Below are 15,776 nucleotides of genomic sequence, written 5' to 3' on the forward strand. Positions count from 1 at the left end.
CACTGTTATCATTATTATATATTGCCTGTATTGAGGTAGCTCCCAAAAGCCTCCATCAGGCTCAGGGTCCCATAGCGCTAGGTGCTGTATGTTTGTACACAGACAGACATGGCTCCTGCATGGAAGAAATTAAACCTAGAGTGAAACAAGATGAACATGCTAAACAAAAGCTGGGGAATGGGGAGGGAGATTGAGGATGAAGAAGGTAAGATCCAGTGGTTACGTAGATTAGCTACATGCACAACTCCATGGTTCTGGTCATTCCAATTTGTCTGAAATGTAAAATAAACCAAATAACCTGTCCTGAACTGCCGGCCAATCTAGCCATCAACGGTTTCCTGTAGAAGTAGATCTTAGAGTGGGCAAGATCACCCTTTATATGCGTTTAAAGTTTCTCTTTCACAGGCCTCCTGTACAATAGAAAGTTTCTGCTTAAATTTCCCACCATTGCATCCCCTGGTTCAGCTTGGCCACTGATGGCAAAGGTGAGAGCTAGACAGGCATGCGTGTCATTTCTGTGACATCACATAAGACATTTTCACTATCCTGCTCACCCAAGCATGGGATTTAATTTTCTACATGCTCACGGGCAGACTCACACACAACGGTTGCTACATGTCAAGCACGTTCATGCATGTCACAATTTGCATGACTCTTCTGTCCCCCACCCCACCACGTTCACTGATATTTTCCTCCCCTTCATGCTCCCTCAAAACCGGAATATCTGCACAGCTATTTTTAACCCCACAGCCTGAGCCCGCAAGCCCAAGTCAATTGATCCAGGCTCTGAGGCTTGGCACTGGGCGTTTTTCTTTGCAGTGTAGGTATATCCATAGGGCTTAAAATACAGATAGAGGCTTGCAGCCCTGTCTATAGTAGGGCTCCCACCATTGCTAGCATGGAACTGCCCCAGAGTTAGCACCAATGGGAGATTTTAGCTGACGTTTCCAAGCCTAGAGTCAACCTGCCACACTAAAAACAAGCCCAGCGTGTGGCTGAACACAGCTTGACTGTGATAGAGAAAGGGATCCTGGCACTAGTGTCACGTGGTGTGAGGAGTCAGTGCATCAGAAACTGGGCTGCCCCTGCTGTAGTGGGTTCTCCCCCCTCTGTGCTCCCGACAATCGCTGCTTCACTCAGGCCTCATCTATAGTCCCTACCTCATCGGGGGGTTGTGAGGAGAAATACATTATGATGCTGAGGCACTCAGATCACTGCAGTGATGGGGCCAGATAAGTACCGGTAGATAGATATGGAGGGCACAGAAGAACCAAAGCCAGATAGAAAAAGTTTGCCAGGGTAGCTACACCAGCAAACCCTCCTAATGGAGGTGTAACTTCTACTGGCACAATTGTGCTTTTGCCAGCACAGCTTCTACTAGGTCCACAGTGAAATAAGCTAACCCAGCAAACCCACTCTTTTCTGGACTAACTGCATGTAGGTCTTGTAGAAAAGGCTTTTACTAGTATAAAAATGCCACACAATATCACCCCCTAATTGACATTCCATTATATTCACAAAGGTTTCTCCTGAAGACCGCCCCCCCCCCCCTCGAGGATGGGTGACTATCAGGAGAGCCAAAGGCAGGATGAGGGAAGAGGGAAGGAAATTGCTTGATTAACCTCCCATTCAGAGAATAAACTCTGGCCCTGGCTTTGCAGTGGGTGGGACAGGTCTTGTTCTCTCAGAGAATGGCTGCCCAGTAGGCTCTGCTTAGCCCTGGTGTGTTCACACCTCCCCCTCTGACTTTGATGTGGGACACAGAGTTTGGAAGCTGGCTGGCTCCCCTCCCGGGGGCATTGGGAGCTAATTAAATCCCTGCATTCTCACCCTGCCTCAGGCAGGAGCACATGGGGGAGGGGGGAGAGAGAGAGAGAAGGACTGGAGTAATTGAAAGATTGACACTGGTGCAGGAGGGAAAGGGAGCAGAGCAGTGTGAATGGACAGTGAGAAAATGCTAGGGGAGCATTGAATTGGGGTCAGGAAAGCAACCTGGGCTGATGCACCCCACCGGAATCTGGACACTCCAGTGTAGCATGAGCTGCTTCCTCACTGGGAATTCTTAGGCTTTCACTGGCTCTCAGTGCAATTCAAACTGGTTTTGTTGGCTGGCTGTACAAGTGTGGCCAAAACACAGAACGACAGAATCCCTGCGTGTTGTCACAGGCGCTTAGCGTACATGGCAGCTGCTCAGACACTACAGTGGTGAAGGTAACAACAGAGTGATTAATAATAATCAGGCTTAGCTCTTATGCACAGCTTTTCACACATAGCTCTCAAAGTGCCTTAAAGGAAGGCAGTATCCTTATCCCCATTTTACAGATGGAGAAACTGAGGCCAGGAGAGGGGTAAGTGATTGGCCAAGGTCTGACAGCAAGTCAGTGGCAGAGTTGGGAATAGAATCCAGGTTTCCAGGTGCCCAGTCCCCAGTTAGTGAGAGCCCCTTCCTAGAGCACTATGGCCAAGAGTCTCAAAAGTGTTTAAGCACCTAACTCCCATTGATCTTTGAAGACCTGGGCCTGTGATCCTACCTTTAGCAGCTCTGAATGTGTGATTATCTTCAGTGTTAATGACTTTACTGGTATGACAAAGTGCACAAGTGTCGCCAAAGTTAATCTATTGGGTAGCGCTGGCAGTTACTCACTGTCTCTTCTCTTAATGATACTTTGCAATTTTTTTGCACCTTCTAGAGGAGGCTCTCCAAGTGCCTTAGAAACACCAGTCTCACTGTGCCACCGGAAAGGAGGGGAATATTCTCACTTCCACTTTACTAATGGGAGCCTAGGCACAGAGAGGTTATGTGACTTGGACGAGGTCACAGAGCTAGTTTGTAACAGAGCCAGGAAAAGAACCAGAGCTGTCTGACTCCCAGCCCATTGTCTGCACTATAAGGCCACCCTTCCTCCCTTAACCCACAGGCCCATATGCTATCTGTCCAGCTGTCTGTCAAGCTATTTTATGGAGCAGGGAGATAATCATAAATGAAGTGTTACCGAGAACCCTGCCCCCCCCCCCCCCCCCCGCCATCTAAATGAGATCTGGCTGCTTTCCGTGGTTACAATCTGGGAGAAAGGCACCCAGAGGAGAGATGTCATCAGACTCAGACCTCTGCATGCTCGCCAGCACTGGCAATAGCCAATCAATCAGCTCTGGCTGTTCTCTGCCATCTGACACCGGCATAACCCCCAGCCAGCCTCCAAACACTGGTTTGGCCTCTGCGTTTCTACCTGCCAAAAGGGAGCTCAGACCTTGGGGGTTGGAATGTGTGATTCACTGCTCCTTTGCTTTATGTTTAGGGAGGATTTGGCTTGTGTGTCTTGGAGAGACCTTGTCCGGCGAGGATGGATCTCTTGCATCTCTTACGGCTGCTGCTTACCGCCTGTGTGTTCGGCCTGTCCCAGACAATCAACCCCTTTGTGGTGCAGCAAACTGCATCCGACCCTTGCTACGATGAGAACAGCGCCCCCCGGCGCTGCATCCCCGAGTTTGTCAATGCTGCCTTTGGGAAGGAAGTGCAGGCCTCCAGCACGTGTGGGAAGCCTCCCACTCGCCACTGCGATGCCTCAGACCCCCGCAAAGCCCACCCGGCATCTTACCTCACGGACCTCAACACTGCCTCCAACATGACGTGCTGGCGCTCCGAGAGCCTGCACCTTTCCCCTCAGAATGTCACACTCACCCTCTCCCTGGCCAAGAAGTTTGAGGTGATTTATGTCAGCCTGCAGTTCTGCTCGGCCCGACCTGAGTCAGCAGCCATTTTAAAATCTATGGATTATGGCAAGACCTGGGTGCCTTACCAGTACTACTCCTCCCAGTGCCGGAAGATTTACGGCAAGCCCAACAAAGCCACCGTCACCAAGCAAAATGAGCAGGAGGCGCTGTGCACCGATGGCCACACAGATCTGTACCCGCTCACTGGGGGCCTCATTGCCTTCAGCACGCTGGACGGACGGCCCTCCGCCCAAGACTTTGACAACAGCCCAGTGCTCCAGGACTGGGTGACAGCTACGGACATCCGGGTCATTTTCAGCCGCCCCCATTTGTTCCGGGAGCTGGGGGGCCGGGACAATGAGGAGGATGATGGCGGGACCGGCTCGTTTTCATACTATTATGCCGTGGGTGAGTTCCAGGTCGGGGGGCGGTGCAAGTGCAATGGGCACGCCTCCCGCTGCGTGAAGGACAAGGAGGGCAAGCTCGTGTGTGACTGCAAGCACAACACTGAGGGCCCCGAATGCGACCGCTGCAAACCCTTCCATTATGACCGCCCGTGGCAGAGGGCCAACGCCAGGGAGGCCAACGAGTGTCTAGGTAAGAGATTGCTCCTCTTCCTCGCCCACCACAATCAGATCTGGGAGCGTGTGCAGAGAAGCAGGGGCAGATGCACTCAGACAGCATTCTGTCTGTCTATATCACACTTATCAACATGGTATCTCCAGAATGATCAATGGAGCAATGCCAGGGATAAATGTGGCTCAGTATTTTCTGTCTGTCTATGGGTATGTCTACACTGCAGCACATACGGACAGACCTGAGCTAGCATTGATCTAGCTAGTGTGGGTACTAATAGTAGGGAAGCTGAGGCAGCGAGGGCTGCACAAGGCCGGCTGGGACCCTGGGTATGTACTCAAGCTGCTGCTTTATTGCCCAGGGCTTCACTGCTATGGTTATTTGAGCCAGCTAGATCAAAGCCAGCTCAGGTATGTTTGCATGTGCTGCAGTCACACATATGATTGCAGTGTAGCCATCCCCTATCTCACACTCATCAACAGTGCCTCTCCAGAGTGGTCAGTGGAGTTACACCAGGGATAACTTTGGCCCAGTGTTCTGCTTTTCAGAGCAATTACTTCCTTACTGAGCACAGCGCTTGGGTTCTCCTAGAGAGCAGCTGCTTTGGGCTGGATAGATTAAAAATCCCCTCCGCCATCATACCTATTAGAGCCGCACCTAACATTCATAACAAACCTCAACCTTTTTAGAGGTTTGGAAAAGCTCAAGTAACTCATTTCCCCCTCCTTTATTATGCTTCATTCTTGTAGGTGTCTTTGCATCTTCCATGAATCAGCCAGATGCAAAAGCACCAAAGTACCCTGGAAAGTTATTGTTACGATTTATTACTCGAATGATGCCATAAATGTCAAGCACAGCACTTTACAACACAATTAAAAATTGATCAGGGCCTGATGCTGCTCTCGCTTACACTGGGTGTAAATGAGGAGTTACTCCAGTGTAACAAATTGGATTACTTCAGTGTAACTCTGGTATAAGTGAAATCAGAATTGAAGTCTGAGTCTCATAGGGGAACCAGAGGGAAAGGAGGAGGAGAAAACCATATGATTATGCAGCCACTTGGGAGGCTAATGAATGTGTCTAGAGGACACTGGAGAAGCTTGTTAGGTTTTTTTATATTTAATGTATTGTTTATATGTGCCAGAGCCCAACTTCCTGTTCAAAACAATATTGCAAGAGTACTTTTATAATGGCTTGTGGGTCAGTGTCTAAAGCTGGGCTCCCAAGAACAGTTAGTTGCTGTTTTGAAAATGTATAGGCTAGTGTGTTCCCCCCCACCCCTCAGTTTCAAAACTGGTTGATTCAGTTTTGCTCAAACAAGCAAGCAAACGAAGCCAAATCTGGTAAATTCGGGACTGAACGGTGAATCTTTAGGAAAATCATGAACTGAAAAAAGAATAATAAAATGGGAATAACTGGGCAAGCTTAAGAATAGCTTCTGCTAGTCACCCTGGCTGTAGCAATCTATTCTATCTAGTATATGTCAAGAGTAACTTCACTGGAGCCAGTGTAAAGTGGATTGTTAAGCTAGAGGAGACTCGGGGGCTGAGGGATTCAGATTAGGGTCTGGGTTTTGAGGATGTTTTCCAAACCCAACCTCTGAACCTCGTGAGGTTCGCCCCCCACCCCACCTTCACCTCTGGGTTCTGATTGCATCACTGAACTGCTTGGCTGGTCCTTGACCATCCATGTCCATGCTTGAGACAGCAGAGTATCCCCTGACCTCCCCAGGAGAGAGGAGGCTGAAGAGGTCCCTCACAGGCAGGTAATGTTCGCCATCCCTTCCAGAAATATCCAAGGAGATTGCTCCTTCTTTCCCACCACCCCCCACCATTGGGGTCAGTCCTTTGGCAGATGGAACTGAAAAGATAGAGAAAAGAAAAGCCAGGAGGAGGAGGGAGAGAAGCGCTGGCCCTTTAAGATGTCCCTGACAAGCCCGCCACACACACAAAGGCGGCTTAGCAGAGCTGCCGTGTGAAAGTTTTTCCTGTCGACTCCATCCCCTCTGCCTCCCTTTCCCCTCTCAGGCTTTGTGCCCTCTGTGAAGGGCCCTGAAAGAGCTCCTCCATCACACGCCTCCAAAGGGCTTAGCGGCTGAAAGCCGGATTAGCTCCTCAAGCCTTCCCCTCTGTGTCTTTCAACAATGACATCTTGCCAGCCAGCCCGAACAAATGCAGCAATTAGCACCAATTAAAGGGAGAGGGCCCACCTGGCCATTCGTTTTGCACAGCCTTGGCATTCCCTTGCTGCCACCCCTGTGAATCCCCCTACAGCCCCGTTCTAGGGGCCCTGCACCTCTGGAGGCTAAGCTGGCCCCACCGTGGCGTGGGGCTAGGCCCAGCCTGAGCCTCGGTAGCTGGGCAAAGGTGGCCTAAATGGAAGGTGCCGTCATGATGGAAGGTTGGATGAAGCCAACGCGGAGGGCGTGAGTCTCGGCAGCTGGACTCCAGCCCTGAGCCAGGCAGGCAGGACCAGGGGTGATCTGCAGAGTGCCTTATTCCAAGACCTGCTCCGGACACAGCAGACAAGCCAGTGGAGTTTACAAATACATTTTTCTTAATGTTCCCATTGGGGCTGTCACCGCTTGTCTCAGCTTGCTGTCATTGCCAAAGGTCCAGATCCAGCCCTGGGGTAGCTCAGAACCTGCCTTCGGTGGGAGACTGGAATGCCCATGATGTTCTCCTTGGCTGACACCACGTGGGAGAAAGATGACATGAAATGATTTGTAACGGGGACAATTACACATTTCTGACTAAGTGAAGCCAGGCACAAGTGGGGCTCAGAAACTGTCTTTGTGGCTGCCTGGACAGGTTCTTTCCTCCTTCTGTAGCGTCACTTGCATGGCAGCAGTACTGTAGCTGTGTCTCCTGTGGCCTCCACACTCAAAAGTCCTGAGATTCTGGAGGCAACCCTGAGAGCTGGACACCCCCACAAACACCTCCCCTCAGGCCTGCATCTCAGGCTGTGACTTCATGGGAGGTGCCGGAGTGAGACTAAAACTTCATTTGGCCCACAATGGAGAAGCAGAAAATGGGGAAAGCACTGAGGGATTCTTTGGGCTCCACTAACTTTGCTGAAGTTCTGTGAGTTGAGTCCTGGCAAAGAGGAGATCCCATTAGATTCCCAAAACAATCTGGTCTCGGCTCACAGATGGATTTTTGTTTTGATGATTTGGGTGTTTCCAGTCCCAGCTGAATCATAGGAATGCAGCGGTGGAAACAAACCCACAAAGAAATGTGAATTGAACGTTGTTTTTGCGGACCTCAAAAAAGACGTGGGTTTGAGTTTTAGGAGGAAGCCTGGGTCGGTTCTTCTTTTGGAACTGCCTGCCTCTGTCTGTTTCAAAGCGCTGGTGTAAGGTGCCCGCTTAGCAGTGTTAGCTCATGGAACCAAAGAGTCACCTGATGCCGTGTATTGCTGGGTTGTATCATAGTAAGGTACCAGTGCAATGCTGCAGGGCAAATGTGGTTTCATAGAACCATAGAAGATTAGGGTTGGAAGAGACCTCAGGAGGTCATCTAATCCAACCCCCTGCTCAAAGCAGGACCAACCCCAACTAAATCATCCCAGCCAGGGCTTTGTCATAGAATCATAGAATATCAGGGTTGGAAGGGACCTCAGGAGGTCATCTAGTCCAACCCCCTGCTCAAAGCTGGGCCTTAAAAACCTCTAAGGATGGAGATTCCACCACCTCCCTAGGTAACACATTCCAGTGCTTCACCACCCTCCTAGTAAAATAGTGTTTCCTAATATCCGACCTAGACCTCCCCCAATGCAACTTGAGACCATTGCTCGTTGTTCTGTCATCTGCCACCACTGAGAACAGCCAAGCTCCATCCTCTTTGGAACCCCCCTTCAGGTAGTTGAAGGCTGCTATCAAATCCCCCCACACTCTTCTCTTCTGCAGACTAAACAAACCCAGTTCCCTCAGCCTCTCCTTGTAAGTCATGTGCCCCAGTCCCCTGATCATTTTCATTGCCCTTCACTGGACTCTCTCCAATTTGTCCACATCCTTTCTGTAGTTGGTGGCCCAAATCTGGATGCAATACTCCAGATGTGGCCTGACCAGGGCCGAATAGAGGGGAATAATCACTTCCCCTGATCTGCTGGCAGTGCTCCTACTAATGCAGCCCAATATGCCGTTAGCCTTGTTGGCAACAAGGGCACACTGCTGACTCTTATCCAGCTTCTCATACACTGTAATCCCCAGGTCCTTTTCTGCAGAACTGCTGCTTAGACAAGGCAAGTACCGGCAGAGTCATTAAGCCCTTTGCAGCTGTGTAGGCCTCCAGGGTCAATAGCACTGCGAACTGGTCTGCCCGTTGTTGGACGGGGGGTTTCACATTGCCTCTCAGAGTTTGCGGTGCTGGTGCTGCCGCTGCTGGGGTGCCGGGGAGGGAGAGTGGCCCAGCACAGATAATGTAAATCATGGCATAAAGATTGGGAACTCGTGATGTCATGTCATGCCACTGGGGCACGAATCGCCCCAGTATACAACACAACCCCCTGGCGAGACATGAACGGTAATATGGGATGCTGCAGCATTAGCCCCAGGGATAGCTCCAGATGGTTTTGATGTGCCGCAAGTTCTGGCTGGCAGGAAGTGAGAGCACACTGTCACATTCAGGCCTTCCCTTGGCGCTCACCATTTTGCCTCTCTCCTAATTGGAAGGAAGTTGAGAGGGTATTTCACTCTCCAAGGCTCCTTGACTTCTGTTGGGAGGACCAGCGGGGGATGGGCCATGGTGCGATGGTGCCTGCTTTTGAGCTGAGGATATTGGAATGGAAGCCACCAGCTTATTTCATGCTACTAAACAGCATCCGCTGGTAACAAGTTTGCCCGTATTGGTCTGAGTCAGCTGGAAGGCTCCATATCTGATTGCCAATGCCCTGAGCAGCGGGTCCCTTGGGGGACAAACAGTCATGGTGGTACCTTGCCCAATCATTACCTCCTGCTCCCAAAGGGGGGACGCTTATGTTGAAATGATCAACAGGGAAATAGTGAACAATATTGATATTTAGCTTGCCCTCATTAGGCTTCAGAGTCAAGCCCCCTTGAGATGAATGGGGGCAGATCACACCCCCTTTCAGTACTGCTGTTTCAGGCTGTCTGCAGACTCACATTCAGAGGGTTTTCTTAATTTGCAGTGAGCAGGGCTAGAGAATTGATTTTGAAAATATAAAAGCAAAAGCTCAAATTCTGCCAAAGCCTAAGGAAGCTGCAGAGAACCATTCCCACCAGGCAGCAGGTCAGTCCACTCCCACCTGAGCCACCCTGTTCATCTCTGCCACCCCTGCGTGCCAGCTCAATCCATCCCCTGCCACCCAATACCCTGGCGTCTTTCCAGCACATGCATCCCCGCCCAGCCCCTTTGTGCAGATGTAACCCACACACTTCCTGGGTGTGGTGCTCTGTCCCGAGACCACTTAGAGAGAGATTGAGTCTGCTCTATAGCCTTAGCTAACAGCCACATGGCTTTTAGCTCACTCAGTAGAGGCTCATACACTAAGCTCCAGAGGCCCCAGATTCAATCCTACCTGCTGACGACTGGGGTCTGTCGGAGACACTGCTCCTCTTTCCTGCAAGTGTGGACCTTGCTCAGCAGTAAGGTTTGTTAGTTTCTTGTGAGAGTTGGAAAGAGAAGCTGTGAGATGGGGGCTGGGCCCAGGATTCTGCTTTGGCATGATTCAAAGAACTCTCTTGCAGATTAAAACTGTGTCTGCTGCAGGGAGGGGGGAGAGATCCCTCCCACTTCCTGATGGGCATCGCCTGCCAGCCGCCCACCTGGGTGGATCCCAGCTGGGGCAGAATTGCCAAGAGAGAAGGAAGCCCCTCCATAACCCCGGAGGCTGAAAGATTGCAGTCAGGTCTCCAGGCTCAAGAGACTCCCGTGGTGATCCGTTGGCTTCATTTTCATAGGCTTGGGGCCTTTGTTTTCTTTTTAACAGCCCACGAGGGGGAGAGTCAGAGGGGTGTGAATGTGTGTGCAGGCTCCTCCCAGTGATCATGTTATAATAAGTGCAAATTATTCTTGCTGGGCTTTCCCTGCCCACCCCACATTTAATTGTTAGAGCGCGCGTATGAGATGCTGCATTCCTCAGGCTCCTGCTCTTGGAATTAGACCTGTCATTAGGGCTTCTGCAGACACCAAGGGCTGCGTGGGGGGGATTAGCGGGATGCAGCCACTGGAAGTAATTGATCCACTCTCTGGTAATTCTGGAGCTCTTGTTCCCATTGTCGCCACCACGGCTGGAGCACTTTTCTGAATGGAGTACAGAAGGGAAACCTTGCTCCGGTGATTGGAATCCGTTCCGTTTGTAGAGGAGCAAGAGGGAAATAATAGCTGAGGGGAGCTTTGATCCCAGCACTTGCCAGCGAAATAGTAAATTCTCCTGGAAGAGCCAAGCTGGCTGGGCTGAGCTGGGAAGCCGAAGGCCTAATGAATTTGTAACACCAGTGTCTGTGAACAACTCCTGGAGTCACAACCCTTTGCCTTAGCCATCTCCTCTCTCAGATCCATCCTGTGCCCATTTCTTTTTCTGTAATCTCTGGGCACCTGTCTATAGGTGGGAAACTATCTCAGAAATTCAAACTGGTTTTAAAACTGGTTGGAGTCATAATGTAAACCTGGTTCCAGGTGGCCTGGAGCCTTTACAGTGGCTTTGTCCTCCTTCAGAAAAAACAGGCCAGGCTGCCTGGAGCCTGCTCTATGTTGTCTGTAGGCCCTTTGAACAGAAGAACTGGCTTTAAAGCCAGTTAGAATTTTTGAAGCAATTTTCCCAGTGTGGAGGCTCAGAGCTGCCTCCATCACCACAGCAGCGAAGCTGTTGGAGACCCACCACGAGAGAGCAGCATTAAGCCAAGCACATCAGCAGACAGGCATTACGAGAGCTGGGTCAGCAGCTTATCCAAATAGCAGGCAAGCTGGGTGTGAGCGGGCTTTCTTCCCTAGCTCTGGCTGAGCCAGCCTGCAGCCAGCCGAGGAACTGCCTTTCCTGCAGGGTTCTGGGGCTCCTGTCCCACCTGGACCTCAGGAATGCAGGGCAATGGAATGACATTGGTGAGCAAGGGTCCGGGTCGGTTCCTCTCTGACCGGGAGTGTCTCTCTCGTCCCTAGGAGATTTAGGTACTGAGCGTGCTGGAGGCATGAGGGACTCGGCCTGTGACTGGGGCTGGGCCAAAACATCCTTACAGCCTCAGAAGGTTAACGAGCCCCTCAGTCACTCTTTCTGCCCCTTTGCAAGCCTCCTTTCAGAGGATGCAAGATGGTTGCCCCAGGTGGGGCAAGGAAACACGATCAGCATAGCGGGGATTTGCCTCTAGTCTGGTGTGCCAAAAGGAGCTTTGTGTCTGGGGCTCCTTCAGTTGAGTCAGACTTCCCTGGTGAAAACAGGCTCTTCCCAGAGCTGGGGAAAACCCTCAGTCTCACTCTCTGGTCCCTCCACATCTTTACAGAATAAGTTATCGCAGGTCTGAGAGCGTGAGAACTGCCCTCCCCCCAAACTCTTGATGGATCCCTGTCTGCGCATCCTTCCCCAGGTCTGGTTAGGATGCTGCACTGGGTGTCAATCGGACCTGGCTTCAATTCCAACCTCTGCCACTGACTTTGGGCACAGTCGCAGCACCTCCCTCTGTGCCTCAGTTTACTTATCTGTACAGTGGGGATCATGAGACTGCCCTCCTTTGTAAAGTGCTTGGAGCTCTGTGGCACAAATGCTCTAGCAAAGTGTTATTGGGGGTTTTATGTCACAGGGCTGTGCTTGTAGTGATTGTAGATGGCCTGAGACCGTCGCTCCAGCCCCAGGCCGTGCTGAATGTTGCTGGCCATGTCAGGGAGGTAGCACAACAAGGCCTGGCTCGTAGCCTGAAGCTGCTGCCTCCTCTCCTCTGCCCTGGAAGATAAATCCTACCTGGCCAGAGAAGGGAGCACAGCCAGACAATGGTGGAGGACCCAAGTCAGGGGGCCGCCTGTATTGTATGCAGCTCTCCCAGAGGGTTAGCAGTAGCAAGAGGTCTCAGGAAATCTGGGAGAAGGCAGAGGTGGCTGCTGCCTACTCCATCTCCAGAGCTGCTGTAGCACAGAGAACAAGCTCCCTGGAGGCCTGGGTGGAGAGTAGGATGAGGGAGAAATGCCAAGAGCTTCTAGCTGTAATGTGCAGCCTTAAATGCTACATGCCATGTCTCTCTCTGCTGTCCAGCCTAGGTCATCACTGCTGCTGATGACTGTGAGGGGATGCTCTGGGAAAGGCTCGGGTCAGTTAAAAGGGCCCCTTTGAGGTCTGTGCTGGGCCTGTCCATGTGACTGGAGATATGGGATCCAGGTAGCAGCAGGACTGAATGCAAGGGGAGGCTGAGTTTACCTGTGGAGCAGAGGCGGCCTCACCCCTTCTGACAGGAAGGAGGGGCCATGGTGTTTTGGAATGGACAGTAGCCACCGGCATAGGCCAGATGCTAATGACTATGGTGCAGCGTGTAGCATCACCAAGAGATGCTCAGGTAGAGCTCAGTGGAGGGAGATGGTTACTAGCCAGCTGGGCACTGGCTAATGATGGCTGAACCTCAGACTGTTGGCACTGAGCTGCCACAAGCTCAGTTGCTTTTCCAACCTCTTGCTCTTGCCAAACGGGGTTGAAAAATCTCCAAGAAGCTGCTTTCCTCAGGGGATTTTGACAGTGGGCTTGGTCTCCATCGTTCCCAGAGTCGCACAAAATTGGAAGAGCAGGGAAAAATGAGCTGGGCTTTGCCGAACCTCAGTGAGGTTCTGTGTGAGTTTAGAGAGGTTTGTGTCAGTTCTTCTGGCGTGAGTGTATACAGACCTGCACGGGACTGCGGGAATGGCCGGAGCACTCGCATGAGACCATGGTAAGCTGCATAGTGCTCTCAACCATGGCTGTTGACTTTTCTTCATAAGGCACGATGTATTTCTTTAGGGTGGGAGGTGAAGGGGGTGTTTGGGTCTAGATTCCCCCTCCCAGAGGCTAGAAGTAGCAACCGTGCCTTGCAAGCATCCCGGCTGGGCACTCCTCCAGCAAAAGCAGGGGCGTAGTTCGAATCCATTGTGGGTTTGGCAGGACTGGCCATTCTAGGGTTTCGCTGAGACTGTTCCGTTAAATAATTATTCCCAGTGAATTCCCAGACGCAGGGAGCTCTCTCCCCTCTGCTTGCCAGCCCGGGCTCCATCCTTCCCTGAGTGAAGTATCCCTCTACCCATCCCTCGCCAGCCTGGGCTCCATCATTCCCTTGAGCGAGGGATCCCTCTACCCATCCCTCACCAGCATGGGCTCCATCATCCCCTGAACAAGGGATCCTCTCTTCTTGCCCAGTTGTCCCCAGTGTCGGCTGCATGACCAGACACACTTCACTTCCCACCCTTTTTGTTTGTGCTCATGTGTTGCCAGTCTGTACTGGAAGGAGACGGCATCCCCTGGGGGAGAGCAGGAGGTTAGTGATTGTCTCCCTGGGACTGCCAGGGCTACTCTCCCTGCCATGGCACAGGGAGCAGCAGAGCGCTGGTGCAAAGGAGCTTCCAGCTAAATCAGGGAAGGCTAAAGTGTCCCAAAGACACTTGAAAGGGGGACAGAGGGTTGCCCCATTGCAGGGGGTTTAAGTTGAATTAGGCTATTATTGCAAATGAGTTGATCATGAGATTGTTTAATTTATCATGTGATTGTTTAATGGGGTGTACTGTCTAAGGAAGGAAGCAAGGCACCATGTAATTAGCCCCAAACTGTGCAATTAAATTCTTATTAATACCCAAACAGCAGGGAAGGTTCAAGCCTTTAATTAGTGATTAATGTGAGACAGACAGTGAGCTGCACCAGCCCAGCTCTCAGTCACAGCACACGTCCCAGGGAAGGTTGTTTGCTTAGCACTAGAAGCTGTGGATGGCTGGGCCTGAGAACGGGAGGAGCGTGCTTTGCAAGCTTTGCCCACTCCTCTTTTCCCCAGTTGGATCCGTGCACCCCTGGCTAATGAGGCATTCCTTTCTCTTAGCACAACCACCGTCTTGTGGAACTTGAGTTCTCCAGATGGACCACATGCCACCTTCAAACCTGGCCTCCCAAGCTGGATTTCCACTGGTCTCTAGGGGCCAGATTGATAACGCTGTTTAGTCGCCTTATCTGTAGCTTTAGGCACCTAAATACCTTTATGAGTGCAGCCCTGTGCACCTTGTCCATGCCAAGCTCTCTTCCCTAGAGTTTCCCACTGTGGCTAACAGCTGTGCAATTCCACCAGCAGCGGCAGAGGTGGTGGGAATAGAGTAGCCAAGGTGCTGGGCTGGCAGCTGCTCCCCATGGGTGAGATTATTAGGAGCTCCTCATTGGCCTAACTCAGCTCCCACTGACACTACGGGCGTTTTCCCAGTGATGCCTATGGGAAGAGCTCCAGGTCAGCATTGTAACCCCACTTCATGTTGCCTAGTCCTGCGTCGTTCAAATACTCCTGCCCTGACTCCACTCACTCTCCTGGGATTGCTACCAGTGAAGCTGCACCAGTGGTGAAATGGTGGGGGACTAAGGGATGGAAGTAGAACGTTATCTTCTCTTTGTTCTAAAAGTACAAGCTAGTCATTTCCTGGGGGAGGAGTACCCTGGACAGATTCCAGGCCTATGGCACAGCCCAGGGAGCAGCCGTCCCCAAAGAACCCATCCCAGGTGCCACAGGAGATCCAGCGCAAGCCAGCAGGACAGGTCTGTGGGAGTCTGTTGGTCCTGAGCACTGGTGGTTGGGTTCAGTAAAGTTGATGATTCTTTCCATTGCTATTGAGTCCCCTGGTTCCCAGCGCTCTGCGTGGGACCTCTCGGGGTTGAGGTAGTGTCAAAAACGGGCTCAGGAACTCCTGCAGGGCCAAGATGTGGCCAATGGGATGCAGTTGGGGTGATGATCCAATCACTTGCTGGGTCTCCAGGGCTGCTCCCAGCCACTTCTTTCTCCCTCCATTGCAACAGGCCCCCGGGCACATACTTTCTCACTCATTAAACTGGAGGCAGAGAGGGAAATGGGACAAGACTGGCCAATTATTTACCTGACCTTTCCCCTCCTCTGTTCCACACTCCCACCCCAGCCCAGCCCCATCCGCCTCCAGGGGAATACTGCAATGGAGCTTCCTTTTGCGAGGAGCAGGTTGGAAGCGGGGCACTTGCACTTGGCATTGCTGAACCAGCTGCAGCCCCACCACAGCTCAGATTTATAGTGTGAGCAACCAGCAATGCGGTGCGAGTCTCGCCGGAGCTGCCCCCAGTTCGTAGCTGTAATGGTGAGCAGCGTCTCTGGTCCTCCATCACTGCCTGGGTGGGGTGGTTGTGATGTCCTGTCCCTGCAGGGTAATACAAGCCCTGAAACCCTGCTCGGCCAGTGGTGGCAAAGTGTCAGTGCAGACGGCGCTGAGTGGGGAAGCAATGGTGCGCTATGAGATGGGGGGCAGCATTGCAGCTGATTTCGGTTGGCTGGAGCCTCCTCCCAGAGCATTCCTGGCTGGTTTGTTACG

The 15,776-nt window shown here is 51.8% G+C and overlaps 1 protein-coding gene across 1 annotated transcript in view; it reads left to right on the forward strand.

Moving 5' to 3' along the window:
• Nucleotides 1-476: 476 nt before the first annotated feature.
• The window catches only part of NTN3 (netrin 3), a 67,237-nt gene continuing 51,937 nt past the window's right edge, over nucleotides 477-15,776 (forward strand). Inside the window, exons 1-2 of the mRNA XM_065412503.1 lie at nucleotides 477-485; nucleotides 3,297-4,308. Coding sequence (XP_065268575.1) covers nucleotides 477-485; nucleotides 3,297-4,308 — 1,021 coding nt within the window. The remainder of the gene's footprint in view (nucleotides 486-3,296; nucleotides 4,309-15,776) is intronic.

The sequence above is a fragment of the Emys orbicularis genome, chromosome 10, assembly GCF_028017835.1.
Source record: "Emys orbicularis isolate rEmyOrb1 chromosome 10, rEmyOrb1.hap1, whole genome shotgun sequence".
Taxonomy (NCBI): Eukaryota; Metazoa; Chordata; order Testudines; family Emydidae; genus Emys; species Emys orbicularis.